General features: G+C 34.5%; 1 protein-coding gene across 1 annotated transcript; it reads right to left on the reverse strand.

Moving 5' to 3' along the window:
• Nucleotides 1–5,904: 5,904 nt before the first annotated feature.
• Nucleotides 5,905–15,203, reverse strand: LOC134274871 (protocadherin beta-13-like). Its single transcript, XM_062757116.1, has 5 exons — nt 14,954–15,203; nt 11,332–14,182; nt 7,137–7,367; nt 6,821–6,959; nt 5,905–6,664 (listed from the first exon to the last, which is right to left on the reverse strand). Exons 2-5 carry the CDS (start codon nt 14,002–14,004, stop codon nt 6,279–6,281), a joined length of 3,429 nt encoding a protein of 1,142 aa, XP_062613100.1. The 5' UTR covers nt 14,005–14,182; nt 14,954–15,203; the 3' UTR covers nt 5,905–6,278.
• Nucleotides 15,204–16,168: the final 965 nt, after the last annotated feature.

Consider the following 16,168-nt stretch of genomic DNA (forward strand, 5'->3'; position numbering starts at 1 on the left):
CAGATGATCAAGTTTGAGAATTTTCTTGCTAATAGAATGACCTTTCTTCCCTTAAAGACAACACATCTTCATGTATACGAGGTCACAAAACAAAGAGCTACATGTCTTGAATATTAGAGCTTTTTTATACCCCCGCTTGAAAAGCGGGAGGGTATAGAGTAATCGGTATGTCCGTCCGTCCGTCTGTTACGCTTTGGGGTACCCATCTCTTATCCGCAACTCTTCTCATACCACTGAATGAAATTTGATGAAACTTTCACAGAATCTTTATTACATATTGCCATTGTGACCTCCTATTTTACCACGGGTACTTTTTCATCCGACACACATTTTGGGTTTCCCCTAGCAAAACATGGGCACTGTCATTATATTCATATTGGAGACCGGGGTATCATTTAGTGAGCTAATTGCTTACAGAACCTCTAGTTCATTTTGCATATGGTTTTGGATAATAAAATAGACTTTTAACATTTGAACATAAATGTTTTGTTCCTTGAGTGTTGGTTTATTGATTGTATATTGTTTAACGCCGAGTCAGCAATTTTTCAGCCATGTTTCGGCGGACTATCAGTTTAATTAATCGGTTTTTGAAGGATTTTGGTTTCTCTGGCGGCCCCTGTGAGCTTACTCTTTTTCGCACTCCAGAGAAACGATCTTTTAGATGCCAACAGGGTTGTCATCCTTGACACGGGGCACCATTTTACTTGAGTGTTGAAAATACCAAAATTCCGAAGACAGACTGAAACATATTGCAAATAAAGCTGGAATAGAAGATGTTAGGGGATAATACTAAGTTCTTATAAGTGCTAAAAAGGTAGAACAAAGTGTTCAATGAAATCGGACAAGAATTTCTTCAGTTATATTTGATGATGTGCCGAGGGATGTTGAGGTAGAAGTGCGAGTTGATAACGACAGGATTCAGGAGAGATTTTAGGTGGACGGGGGCTCAAAGGCTTTGGAACACGTACGGTCAAATACGAAGAGGGAAATTTGGAAACTCTTAAATCGAGTTTGTTTTAACTATTTCCAGAGAAAAATGAATCTTTTCAAGTATTTTTGTTCATATTTAATGGACCAATCAATATGCTATATATACTATATATATAAAAAACAAACTGTAATTTATTTTCTGCAAAACGAACCAGAATAAAGCAGTTTCTACGAAATTCGAGTGTATCAGACGTCATTTTGAATCGCCATTTTGAGCTAATTAACACATTAAACGACTAAATTTTCCGATTTAAAGTGATCAAATTAGTGTTCTGTTGGCATTTTACACAGTTGTACTACGCTCAGTAAGATATTCACGAATCCTTTCTCCTGTGTAAATGACATTAAGAAATAATTTTTAAAAAAGGATGAATTTCCGCCATTTTGAATCGCCATTTTGACTTTAAACTTGCAGCTACACCATCATTCAATTGTAGAATAGTGAGATGCAGAGGAAAAAATACAAATCTGCAGTGTATGGATAATTTGAAAAGTAAAATCCTGAACAAAGCGGAATATAGAACAATAGACCAAAAAATCAGAGAAAATTCGAATTAAGTGTAGAAACGACTAAATTTTCTGAGTTTAACTAATAATGTTAGCACCCTATTATAATTTTTATAGTTTTATTACACTTAGTTAGATATTCACTCTATTTCTCCATTTTGAACGACATTAAGAGAAAATTAGAAAAATTTGATGTCCGCCATTTTGAATCGCCATTTTGACCTTTTTAACGCCATTTTCATGAAGGCCAGCATATTTTTTTGGATTCAGCATACTCGAAATAGGTTAAAAAACTATGCTGGAACAAATAATAATTATTTGCCGTTAGAAGTATTTTTTTGTATAAATCGGACCAGACTATGCTCGAACCGCAAAAAATCTCCTGAAATAAAATGCATCAACCAATCAAGCTCTGGCGTGTTATTCTTTCTTAAGTTACTATGATTATTTTTTGATTAATTTTCCCCCAAATGGTAGATCGATAGCAATCTATGTTTAAAGTTTACCATCAGAAATATTTGGACAGAGGACTTTTAAACATTGAAAACTCCTTTTAATTTATTTGAACCTCTTATCGTTATCGATCTGACCACTGTGTGAGAGACTGGTCACCCTAACTTCTGATATTCTTGGACTACTTGTCGACCAGTAACGTGATATATGTAGAAAGTTTAATCACACGGTTCTCCAAATTAATGCCAAATTACACATATCTAGTCTGTTGGCTTGTAATAAGTTTAGATCAATTTGATAATTTGGTCATCAAACGGCCGTAAAAAGAAAGGTTAGATTCGTGGTCAGGTCACATATAAACATCCCCTCTTGTGTCAGCTGTCGCCGAATTTTTATTTATTTGTAAGTTTTCAATAAAAAGTCTCCAAACCGCCCAAATGCAAGTATTTCCCCACCAAAAGGAAGAACATCAAAGAAGACAAAACTGGTATCGTGTTACAAATAATCGGGAGTTAAATCAATTACCATTTGGCCATAGTTTCATTTTATGTCCTCATATTATATTATACAGCCACCGTATCAAATTTCTTTACTTCAGCTATGTTGTACAGCGGGGGCATTGTCAGGTCTGACATCAAATTTCACATATAGCAAAAAACGGGACAAAAAATCCAAATCTCTGGCTAAAATATACAACCAATCATTAACCAAAATAAACTAGTATGTAAAAGCTGAACCAATCAGACACTACTTTGTACAATTTATATACCTGAAGGGTAGAATAAAAAATGTAAAATACGCGTTCAATCATGTTTCATTCTTTGCGCATTTGGAATTGTTGTAACAATGACATATCTCCTCGCCAATACCTTTGTACCAGTAACATACCACCACGAAACATCTATTTATTGCAGAAAACACAATATTGTATTAATTAACAACGTTTCTTTAATTATGTTCCCCAAACGAAGTTGGGGAACATATTGTTTTTACTCTGTTTCTTATTATTATTATTATTATTATTATTTTTCTTCTTCCTGGGAAAATTTTGTCCACGAGTGATCTTGTAAACTACACATTGGACTAAGGTAAAATGTTTTTAGGGTCAGTAGACATGTTATGTAGATTTGCCCAACGAAGGTCATTTTGCGCGCACGTGCTTGCAAGAGCGCGCACGTGCAATAGGTGAAATGACCAATATAATGTATATTGCTGTAACTTTTCTATTTTTTGATGAAATGTTTTGAAACTCATAATGTAGAGATATATTAGTAGTATAGACAAGATGGCATGGTCAAGATAGCAAGATCTCACGCGCATGCACGTGCGCTTAGCTCTGATTGGCTTTCAATATCTTTCTTGTTTCTTGTCAAAATCATTTGAAATTTTGAACATAGTCCTACATTATGAAGATCTACAGCATGATATATAAAAATTTTCATGAAAGCATGCGCATGCGCGCGTGCTGCAATCTGATTGGCTGAAACATTAAATGGCTATATCTCCGTTGTTTTTGGATGAAATGCTTTGAAATTTAAAACATAGTCATGCATTAGGATATCCTACAATATGTTATAGAAAAAAATTTATGAAATCACGCGCATGCACGTTTGCTGCAATCTGATTGGCTGAAACTTTAAATGGCTATATCTCCTTTGTTTTTAGACGAAATGTTTGGAATTTTGAAATATAGTCATTCATTAAGATTACCTTTACTATGATGAAGATAAAAATTCATGAAATATATATATTTCTGAAACTTCAAATGGCTATAACTCTCTTGTTTTTCAACCAAACTGGATGGGATGTAGAACATAGATAAATATTTACAAGAAGGTGTAGTCATCATCACACGTGCACGTGAAATGAGTTAAATTAAAAATACACTCGATTTGCAATTTTTAATACCTTTGGATTGAATGCTTTGATATTAAGTGTATAAAAATATATTATAAATATACATTGCAATGCTTAAATTTAAATATATTTTGTATTCTTCTGGGAAAACCTTGATTAAGTCTAAATTCCATAAAGTATTTCTTATTTAATAGAGATTACAGGGAATATGGCACCAAAAGGGAGTTGGGGAGCGTTTGGGGAACATCTGTAACGGTTCCCGTTACAATTAGCACTAGTTAACATTTGATATAAACATGTCCAGCTCGCAATTAGAGGCTGACGTGTTGATGTGTTTGTGATCGTAAAACACAATACGCTAAGTCCACTCTAAATGTCCACGTTTGATTTACACCTTGTACTTGACCAATCCTAAATCACAGTGCTATTTGTATCGAGGAAGAACTTTTTATGCTTACATGTACATGTTTATCCTATGTAGCTGAATTCTATGAGATATATATATTTCTATAATTATCTCCATAATTTCTATCACACTGATAAGACATTTCTTTCAGCTTAAAAATTATAAATATACTTTTTATTGAAACTAAACGACTAAATTTTAACACACATTGACAAAACTCCCCAGATATTACGTGTCTGCTTTTAGCTGCAGAAGCTCGCTGCTTGTGTAAATTCGGACAGATAAAGCGGATAATTTTCACAAGCAGATAGCTACAGTTCTGCAGCTAGTGCATGTCATTATCGCCAAAAATATAAAAGAAATTTTATATGGAACGTACATTAATAAAACTTTAATCAATTAAAAATAAACATTGTGTAAATATTAAATGTACATATCAGATTATACGACGTATACGTGCATGGCACATGCAAAAACGGATTAACTTCTATTTAATCACATTATAATGGCAAACTTATTCAAATCACAGTTCACTTTTTTTTACCAAATATGTCATATTTCTATTTATGTAAACATGAATTAGCAGAACTTATTTGTTGGTGGGTAGTCGAGAAATCATTCAAAGGGGGATAGTAAATTCTCACTATTTACATTGCGTGATATAAGAATCAGAATGACTTAGCGTATAATTTAACATAGTATCGTGAAGCTCTTTAAAGTGCCGCCAAATAATTATACTAAATGTCCAGAGGTATGCAGTTTCTTGTTATAGATTCATAATAGGACGACCATGAATATGCAATTTCATAATTAGTTCCACAATGAACACAATTATGCCCCCCTTGGCTGGCCTAGCTTAATTGAATTTTGAAAAAACTATTTTGTATGTTCTCTTTATACGAGAATTATAGATGGTGTCGATCAACGCTCTCGTAGAATTGTCAGAATTTTAAGGATTACAAAAGAAAGTCAAACCACCCATTATCTGGGGTCATGTGACAGAATATTAATTCTTACAAGGGAATGGTTCCGCAGTCATATTAGACTTGTCTTTTTTAGAAATTTCTTTTGAATTCGAAAAAGAGTTTTCTTCCTCTATTTAAATAAATAAAAAAGTCTCAGATTTCAATTTTTTTATCCCATTCACTGCAATAAAAGTTTTGCGCTAATATTTTGGCATAAACTGTTAAAAAAGAAAGAATAATAAATCATTCTCGCTGACAAACTGAACAATTTCACAATTTTGTTTTTAAATTGTCAACAAAATTCCACTAAAGTGATAAATTATTGTCAACATTCTTCATTTTAAAGCCATCGTTGATAATCCCTCTTATTTAGCCTTCATAATGCGAGAGAAGAGGAAACGACAGTAGTTTTAGCAATACTTCAAAAAAATATTCTGCTTTTTCATCATTCATTCACACAGGATTATTCATACAGGACAATTTTTTCAACAGACTTCTTGTCACTTGTACTTCGTGCGTATCACTACCCCAGAAATACTCCAAACCTATTACAAAGAAATTAACCCTTTGAAGGAAGATTTCGAAAGCGTTGAAACCTTGATAATATCAATTCGATGTTCATCCCATGTATTAAATTTTTTTTTAATTTTTCACACACCCTTTACTGAGCCCAATTGCTTTCTTTCTTACGAACTTGTATTCTATGAAATATAACTAATCCAGGTATTCAATAAATATCAATTTTTATTTTTCATTTACTGAGATATACATACATTAACAAAATACTTGTGTAGTATACAGTTTTAAAATAACTGTTTCGATTCGGAACAGTTGGTTATGGAACTAATATAAAAGATTTGGCACTTGGGGAATGAAGAATTGGGAAGACAACATATTGTTCTTATACTTATATCATTCAGAAGATGAACATTCGCTGGATCCTCAAAAGAATGATTTAGTATCACTGTAGTATACATTCAAATCACACTTACAGAATTTACCCACTCACAACACACCAACACACACAACACACACAGGGAGTATTTTCTTCATGGTAACTTTTGCTTGAGACGAACATTATGAATGTTGACCATTATTGGTCAAACTTGTGTATGTGCATATTCTCTTGACGTCATATCCTCCAGCTCCACCGTGTAACTTCCTGACGTTGTAGAACTGACGTCATCACGCTCGTCAATTGTCGCCACACTACCTTGAAGTACGCGTGTAACTGGGTTCCAATGGACCGACGGTTTTTGTTTGAACTTCCGGTCATGCGATTGATTATCATTGTCTCTTATGCTGCTATTATTTTGAGGTCTAGGACAATAGTGTGGATTTTTTATAATGATATACTCTTGGTCTTCGCTGGCAGCCAGCGGACCAGAATGAATGTCATGAATGGGAATCGTCTGCTCACTGAGGTGGCGCTTTAATCGGTGATTCGTATCCGATTGGTATACAATTTTCAACGACCTCGTGGAACCTATCAGATAAAATGAAATAATTAAACTATGTTTAAAGATCAATTTTAAAGAAAATCATATTCTAACAATTTAAGTATCAAGTAACATCTTTTCCTTTTCACCCAATTCTTTAGACTAATCTTTCCTGAATACTTCTTTGGAAATGAGTTCCATACCCAGTTCTCTGTGCTTATGAATGGTACTGGGGCCAGTTTGAACGTCACTCTCGCTCCCGCCTCTCCCACTGTCTGATGTGTTGGATTCCACTGAAGTTTCACTGTCATCATCACATACCTTCTGAGGGTTCTGTGAAACCTGCGTGAACGAATTATGAATTTGAAAAGTGACCCAAAAATGAAATAAAAAATGAAATCTCAATTTTCAAACAGAAAGTTTGATGGTATGATGATAAGATAGATGTTTACATGGTACATTGACAATGAATGTTTTATAAGTTATTCACAATTTACATGTAATTTGATATGCATCTACCGATTTAGGTTGTGATATGTTGCATATATCAGGGCGGAGTAATAAATTAGGATCCTTGGTCATGTGACCGTGACTAGAGCGAGAGGATGAGCCGCGATGCATGCTGGTTATAGATGGACTCTTGGATGCAATTGATGAACGAATTTGAGCGAATTGAGGTTGACTGGCGACAGAGGAACTTCGGGAGGATCTGGTGTAGTTTGAGGGAACAGGAGTTATTCTCTCTAGAATCTGAATAAAAAGACAAAGTTAGAATGTATAAAATTATGGAAATTACTCTCTATATATATGATCAATTAAAAAATGTCTTCAAATACATGTAATACGTGCAATTTGAAAACATTGCAGTAAGGTTCATAATATGCTGTGAAAGTGAATTTATTAAATGCATGTACTTATTTAGATATATTATGTCTCATTATTTTAAGAATCAATCAGAAATTAATACGTTTATTCATATTCAAGATTATACTGTGTTAAATTGAAAAAGGGACCTTAAATCATTCTTATGCATAAAAAAAATCCTAAATAGAAATAGCCTATAAAAAAATTAATTGTCGAAATGAAAGTTGTTCAGTTGATACATATAACAAATTGAAAAATTTAATCTTAAAAAATCTCGTAAATCCATTTCAATTTATGTTGATTTTCAAACATTGAAACATGTACTTAAAAACAGTAATTAAATCACATGCTTAAATCCACTTTATGACAAATTGGTAAAATAAAATTTTTCTTTTGAATTAACCAACAGATTTTCCTTTCCATCAGGGTTTAGATAATGTGATGGAGGAATTTTTAAGATGTTTTAATTTCAATTATGCTAATGCCAGCTCTCACTTATGGTTACACATCTCGGTTCAAAGCGACGAAAAGCTCGCAGCAGTGAAGCTTTTCATTCAAAAGAAAAGAGGCGACTTAGAAAAGAAATCGTTATCAGTGACCAACATCGCGCGTCTTGGCTCAACGATAGCAGTGTCGCCTGTGAGAAAAAGCATTCGAGGTCAACATGTATCTCACCCCAGCTCGCCGAAAGGACCCGCAGACAAAATTGTAATCTCCCCTCAAGCTAAATCTGCCACTTTAGGATTTTATTGAAGTAGACACTTTCCCCTCTTCAAGTTCGACATTGTAGAATCTCGGGTCTCTAAACTGAACTCTTCATATCATTTTCAAGATCTTTCTTCAGCATAATCAGGGCTGAAGATTTGCAAAGTTTGGCTCTAGGGTATAAGTTTATAACGATTCTGCATTCTTTACAGTGGCTGATTTTAAATAATAATCATTATGGCTTATACTTATTTTGGGAATCATATGTTATGAAGAGCATTCCTGTGGTTGACACGTGCAACAAAAGGTGCCTGACTTGACACTAATATTAATCAATTGTTTTAAAAACAGCTAAAATTGACAAACCGCTGTCTTATTTATTGAAATTCATTTCAGAAGAATTTGTTCTGAATGTTATCAATATATTCCTTTTGTTTTGGAACCATACGATCTGATTTCCAAACTTTGAATTTATTTGTTCACCATTATTATTTTTTTCGAACAAATATTTACAGAGCAAATTTTGTTCGTTCCTTTCTGTTTTCTCCTTGTTACCGAGGCTTTGTTACTACGTGTGAATCAAGCAAGTGTTCACAAACCGGATATTTCTTCTAAAATAGCTCCATCGTACCCTAAATGTGAAGCTCCAAACTCATTCATAATCTTCGTTTCTCAAGCAATATCTCAATTATATTTCTTTGCTATTAATGAGATATACGAGCATATATATGAAGCTGGACATTATTTTTAAGTTTAAAAGTATTTTAAACCGCAATTTATATTCTTTCTTGTAAATAAAATGTTTTTTTTTTCTTCAAACTTAAAAGGGAGGTCAAGATTTACATGATAGATTTTGTTCCCAGCTATTCCTATTTAAATTCATAGGATTGTTGATGTACATAATTTCAGAGTTAATAGTATTGTCAATACCAGAACGACAAAACAGCTTATTCATGTTTTTTATCCTCGTCCTCTGAATCAACAAGGCGAGGTGGTACGCTTTATGCATCTACCGAAAGAAAGAACGGATTTGGCCTATGTTTATCCTGGGGTCCCTCTGTTTGGTTAGCTCTAGTGGGGGGTTTAAAGTTGGATAGAGCTCATTACAAAATATTACTGCATTTTCTCAAAACGAATTTAAAAACCTAATTCTGAAAGCTGAGTAAACTCCTGACGATATCGGGGTTTGTTCGGCGGGGGAAGAGTAAAGATTAGCGGTGTAAATAAATATGTAAAAAAACTGACCCCTTGAATAGAAATTCAGATCGTTCTCAGCCACTGAGAATTTTAGTAATTATCTTGTAAGAAAACTGTAAATTGGATCGTAAAGAGGGAAGAATGAAGTTATCAGATAATCCGAATAGATCGTGTACTCTCTCGTCTTATTCTTAAAATGCCATTACCGTTTGTACTCGTACAGTTGTTATACTCATTGGTTAATTTATAAGAAAAAAGTTAAAAGACATCTAATAATTCGTATTTTTAACCATTCTAGTTTTCAACAGAACCCTACAATTAGATAATCTGGAAGATCTAAGCTCTTAAATGTACACTTTTCTTCGTTTTTTACCATCTTTACGAGTACAGTTATAGCATTTAAAATAGCGTTATCGGGTCATCATTTGCACATTTTTGTCAAAAACGATTGTTAGGTGGTAAAATTCATTTAAATGATATGTAAAGTGCTCTTGAAGATAATGTTGTCAAACAGGTACAAAAGCAAGTTTTATGTTTTTCACTTGAATTTTTTAAAATTTGAATTTGATTTTACTGTCGAAATGAAATCTTGAAGTCCAATGTCTGAAATATCGTGGGTAGAGTAAAGTTTTTTTTAATAATGCATAAATAAACAAAACACAAACATCTGATGTGCAAACAGCTGAAAGACCTGTTCAAATCTCTTTAAAACACTTTTCTTAAGTCATAAAATGCAAACCAGTTTTAATACATTCATAACTTTTAAAATGCCAAATATTGACGTATTATTTATTTAAGTGATTATTGCAAGGTAGCGGCATATCGTTGATTTTATTGTGTTGTTCAGTAATTGTTTAACGTCACAAACAACAAAAACCATACAGCTACAAGAAATCCATAGCTGCCTACCGCTTGTTTGTATGTACAACTGTAAAATTTGTGCGTAGATATAAACTTGTTGATTTTTCTCATTTTCTTGCATGTAAAGGTTTATTCCTAGCCTTTCCTTTTCTTTTCTATTCAGTTATGCAATTTTTGTTTTAACATCAGTTGAATAATGAAACTTTTTCGCTGGTGGTCGCGAACTATGTCACTCTGTACACAGTATTGAAGGTTTCATTTTTATTTGCTCGGTTAAAACATCATTTGACATGCCCTGTAAGCTTCCTTTATTGCTGGAGTCTCGCGTCTAGGCCTTTCAAGATGTGCAACAAAGTTTGATGGCGGCACACGACTAGAGGAGAGAAGACACTTTATCATTGTGTCAATGATCCGTGCATTTGTTATGGCAACCTACGTGACTCCAGATAAATTCAGTCAGGCCAAATTATAAAAATCCTACAGTTTTATGAATTGTTTATTAATAATGATCATAAAAAACATTTTTATGCTCTTGTCATTTGCTTCGGTGTATCAAGCATGTCAGTTTTATCAGAAAATGCACCTATGACATGCAGATTTAGCAAGCCATTATTCGTATTCACCAACAATCTCTATAATCTATCAAATCCCACCTAGTTTGAAAGTAATATGTCAACTAATGATTTTGTATTTTTGGCAGAAGTCAAATATGCATAGCAATGCTTAAGTTTGAATATTTTCATTTTCGGAAAATTGCGCGGATATACTGTTATATCATTTATATGTTGCAGAGGAAAATTTTTTACATTAATACCACGCGGATAAAAGTACTTCTACAGTATTGTCATTTTCGGTATAATGTTATATCAGTTAATGTGTAAAGGATCATTTTACTTCGTTTTTTGGTTGGAAAAGTTTGATAAGAATTTCTGATGTGTATTTTTTTCATTACTGGAAGTAAACATTGTACATGCATAGATCTATTTGTCATTGTATGGTAATTTATCTGTACCTATAAAAGAAATTAATTATAAAAAAGTATCGAGAGCCTTGATAATTTTGATATGAAAAATTTGTGGTAAAATACCTTCTCTATCTCTTCTTCGCTTTGGTTTGATTGTATTGAGTTTCTTTCCCCGAGGAGTTGGTCCTGTGAGGTATCGACAGACAAATCAATTGAAGCACTACCCCGCCCATCCTCACTAGGCACCACCCGGGGACACATCGTCCTAGCTGACCTATCTATGACATCATACATTTTAATATCATTGTGGAGAGTTTTAGGAGTGTTCTGGACAGAACTGTGTTTATTTCTATCGTGTCTTCTAATTAGGAAAATTACGAGAATAATGAAGCCCCCGAGAACCACTGTTACACAAGAAATCACAACCGCAATCAGCATATAGGTGTCGCTGGACGGCTTCTCGCGAGGAGAGGCGAGACCCAAGTGAGAAGTCACAATGATTACAAGTGTTTGGTTTTTGCTTCTCTTCGGGGTGCCTTGATCTTCTACAATTACCGTTAGGGTGTATCGATCGATGTCCTGTGGCGAAAGTTGCCTTGTCACATAAATATCGCCTTTGTCGGCATGAACACTAAAAATATCACTTCCAATAAATGAATAACTTAGCGCAGAATTTTGGCCATAATCAATATCCAAAGCGCGGATCCTTCCAATAACGCTATTTATCGGGATATCGTAAAGAAAAGATATTGTATAATTAACATTATTGGGAAACAATATATCCGGGCCATTATCGTTAACATCCTCAACAAACACTGTCACAAAGCAGGTGGAATTCCAAGAAACTGGTTCCCCTCCGTCCGTCACAATGACTTGAAAATGAAATCCATGAGGAACAGCCTCTCTGTCTAAAGGTTCTTTGGAGAAAATATACCCATTCTCAGCCACAAAAATAGGCAGTACTCCAGTATTCGTCACTACAGAGTACTTTAAGTTTGCATTTGAACCCGTATCCTTATCAGTGGCCTCCACTTGGCCAATCAATGTCCTTCCCGGTAAATTTTCTCTCACAGTAAATTTGTAGAGTGGTTTAAGGAATTCTGGTTTATGGTCATTGTGGTCCAATATTTGAAGATTTACATTAGCTACAGATGATAACGGTGGATTGCCCATGTCCGTCGCCACCACCTTAAAGTTGATTTCTTGTGTAGATTCTCTATCAATGATAAAATTGGCAGAAACCTCCCCTGTCCCCGAATCTATCACAAAATCGTACATCCCTATTTGATCCAGTGAGTACACTATTTTGGAATTATTTCCAATATCTGCATCAGTTGCAGACACTTTAAGAACAATTTCACCAAATCGGTTATTCTCACGAACAGATCTTCTATAAATAGTTTCACTAAACTGGGGTGCATTATCGTTAACATCCAGGACATCAACAACAAAAGATGAAGATGAATTCAGAGACGGGGTTCCTGCGTCTGTGCACACAACTTCTACCTCGTATCTATCTTGAGCCTCACGATTTAGTGGCTTTGCTAAGTTCACTTTGTATTCATTGGTGGCAAGTTTCTGGAGCTCAAACTCGGGTATCTCAATCGAACAATTAACTATCCCATTCATACCAGTATCATCATCGACGACTGCAACGTGAGCCACGGCGACACCTTTGGTTGTGGACTCTAAAATTTTAGCAGATGTTGGTGATGAAAATAAGTTAATGTTGATTTGGGGAGGGTTATTTCTAGCATCGTTGACCTTGACATTAACTGTTGTTTGGGTTAACAAGGGTTGTTGAGCCATGTCAGTGGCATCAACTATGATTCTAAACACTTCATCAGGTTCATACTTAAGAGATTTGATTAAGGTTAGATATCCATTTACAGGATCTATCTGGAATTTTTTAAAGATGTCCTCTGATTGATAAGGACTTAGTTTATAGGTGACTTGTCCATTTGGTCCGATATCGTCGTCAGTGGCCGAGAGCTTAATGATGGTAGACCCTGGGGGCGCGTCCTCGTCCACCGTCACGTTGTACATTGGTTGACTGAACTTTGGTCTGTTATCGTTGGCGTCAGTTACGTTCACATACAGAGTCTGTGTACCTGTCAGTTTGGGGGAACCCCCATCTACCGCTTGAATCAGAATGGTGTAAAATGTCACCGATTCTCGGTCCAGCGATCCATTGAGAATTAAAGCAAGTGTCGATCGGCCATACGCGATTTTGGTAAATTTAATGCTGAATGGCGTGTCGTCTGGAATCAAATAATACTTCTGAATGGAATTCATACCGAGGTCATTATCAACGGCTCCATCTAGCGGAAATGACGTATCTTTATCGGATGCTTCTGAGACAGCAATAGTTCTTGTGCTTGAAATAAATTTGGGAGGGTTATCATTTATATCTTGAATATCGACATATACAGTGATTTTTCTGAAAAAGGTCCCGACACTAGACTGAGCAATGATTTCTAATGGCAAGACACACGAATCGGCGTATTCACATTGCTCTAATGATTCGCGATCCAGTTTGGAGGCCGTGAATAAATCACTGGATGTTGATGAAATCCGGAAATAAGCCGAATATTGGTTTCCATGTGATAGAAAACTGAATCGCATGCTCCGTTTTATTGTTTCGTCGTTAATGGCGTCCCAGAGATTCGTGTCGTTGGCGACATTGCCGAGGTAGAAATCCGGTGGTTTCTCTTCCGGAAGTTTGTAATGCAGCTGCCCTTTCACCGTAGAAATGGAAGCCAATATTCCAAGTGAAATGAGAAAGTTTAAACTCATTTTGTCCGATAATGTTCATAATGTAACAAACGTGGTTGTGAATTCAAAGACGTGTCCATCTTTGGGTGCTAATTCTCACCAAAGACAAAATACACAAAGTTCATGCTGCATTTTGATTTCTCCTTTTCAGGCCCACTGTACAAAAGTCATTTTCATAAATCGCTCCACACTTTCATCTCTGAAAAGAAAAGAAAAACTCGAATAAATATTTGTTCAATACCTTACTCTTTCATAGGATAATTAAAATCTTTTACGAGAATCCGTAAATGCTTGGACCTAAAAAAAAAAGTCCGTTCAAGGTGTCTTTTAATTTAAATTACATTAAAACGGTGTGTGCTTTATGAGAAATGAATTTATATTAATATTCGAAACGGGTACATTAAGGAGATTGAATTTCTTTTCGTTGTTTGATAAGCAACGCTGGTTTTCGATAAAATACCGGCAACGGAAATCTCTCGTTCACCAGACCAAGGGAACACAGGAATAAAGGGGGTATCTTAATCTTATGCTGTACCTTGAATACAAATGACAAAAAATATAAACTTCAAATCAATAACACGATAGTAAATCACTGAGTTTTAAATTATCCCTGTTATAAGCTTATGAATCTGGGTTTCAATGCATGCAATACTGCTCACACTAGGAGTTTGCAAACCATTCGTGGGTGGGATTGTAATTTTGAATCAACTGATATTTTAGAGACATTGAAATTTAATTCGTTATTCCCCGCTGTTTGAGTATTCATATAATATCTATTAACTGGCAAAATGAATGGCTTCTATAAAACTATTTGATGATAGGAAAACGTTCAATTTTCACTCTCAAATGTTGCATTTGAAATCATAACCAAAGATGTATAGGAAAATAAAAATTGGGAGATTTTTTTAAATGTATAAATAATTAATGATGAATTGAAAAATTATCTCTAAACAAAAATACATGTACTTACTTTGAATGAAAATTTTACGATCCTTCTATCCATATGTATTGTTCACTGAGTGAAAATAAGAAATCCCTACACGTGAATCCGGCTTGATAATGCAGTGGTCCTCCACATATTGTTTCGGTAATTACTCGGTTCCTAAATAAACCTGAATTAGAAACAGGTAAGTCTTGTCAAATCCATCAATGTTGATACAACGCTTTAATCTGACAACAGTACCTATCCACATTACAACAAAACTTTCTATGTGTTCGACAAGAGATTTTTTTCACCTTTCCGCATTCGTTATGCAGGAACGCCCTCTTTTGTGTTTGGACACGCCCCCTCTAGCGTTTATTGCGATACCGGTGTAAAAGTAATCAATGGAGATCTTCAGAATTATTTGTTATTTTTAGTGAATAAGGTATATTTGAATAGTCAGCGAACAAATATATATGGTAATTTTATTGTCATATTCTATTCAATAGCGACTAATAAAATTAAACATAGTGTGAATAGTTTTATGCATATGAATGTCGCTTGTAAAAATGTTGCCTCGGTTTAGATACAAAGGATTCTATCGATTGTTAAGGTCTGCATGTAGAAAGTGCATTTCAGATGAACCTGAAAATTAAATTACTAACACTTGGCAATGATGACTTCGATTTGAAAATTTACCTTAATATTTTGTTTAAGATAAGAAAATACAAGAGATAATTACATCTAACGATACATTTGTTACTGAGATAATTCAATCATATCCTTCTTTGATATGAAAGCAGGTCGTTGAAGCTTGGCACTAAACAATCCTTTATAAATGTACTACCTTGTCATCAAAACCAATACAAAAACAAAACCTACATTCCTTGAAAGATTAACAAAATTAGAATTATAAATATTTTCTCTGACACCTCTTCATTTAAGTAATGAATGACAAATCGTACTCTATGACACAATAATAATTCCAAACCCTAAGATAATAAACACAATAGGTAATAAATAAGTAATAATAACATGTACGTAATCATTCTTTTCAAGGACTTTTGATCGTGTCCTAATCTCCCACCATCTTTGTAAAAGACCACATAAAACAATTACGTAATGATTAGAACGCAAAATCCGCCATGTTAGGATAGAGATGTAAGGAAGACCTGTCCGTCTTCCGTTTCATTAGTTTTGCCGTCTGGTACTAAGAATTCTGCTAGTCTATCATGCAATAATTAGCTAATCATGCAAAACACA

This window comes from Saccostrea cucullata, unplaced genomic scaffold, assembly GCF_032062105.1.
Source record: "Saccostrea cucullata isolate Sc308-1 unplaced genomic scaffold, CSIRO_AGI_Scuc_v1 ctg931, whole genome shotgun sequence".
Lineage (NCBI taxonomy): Eukaryota > Metazoa > Mollusca > Bivalvia > Ostreida > Ostreidae > Saccostrea > Saccostrea cuccullata.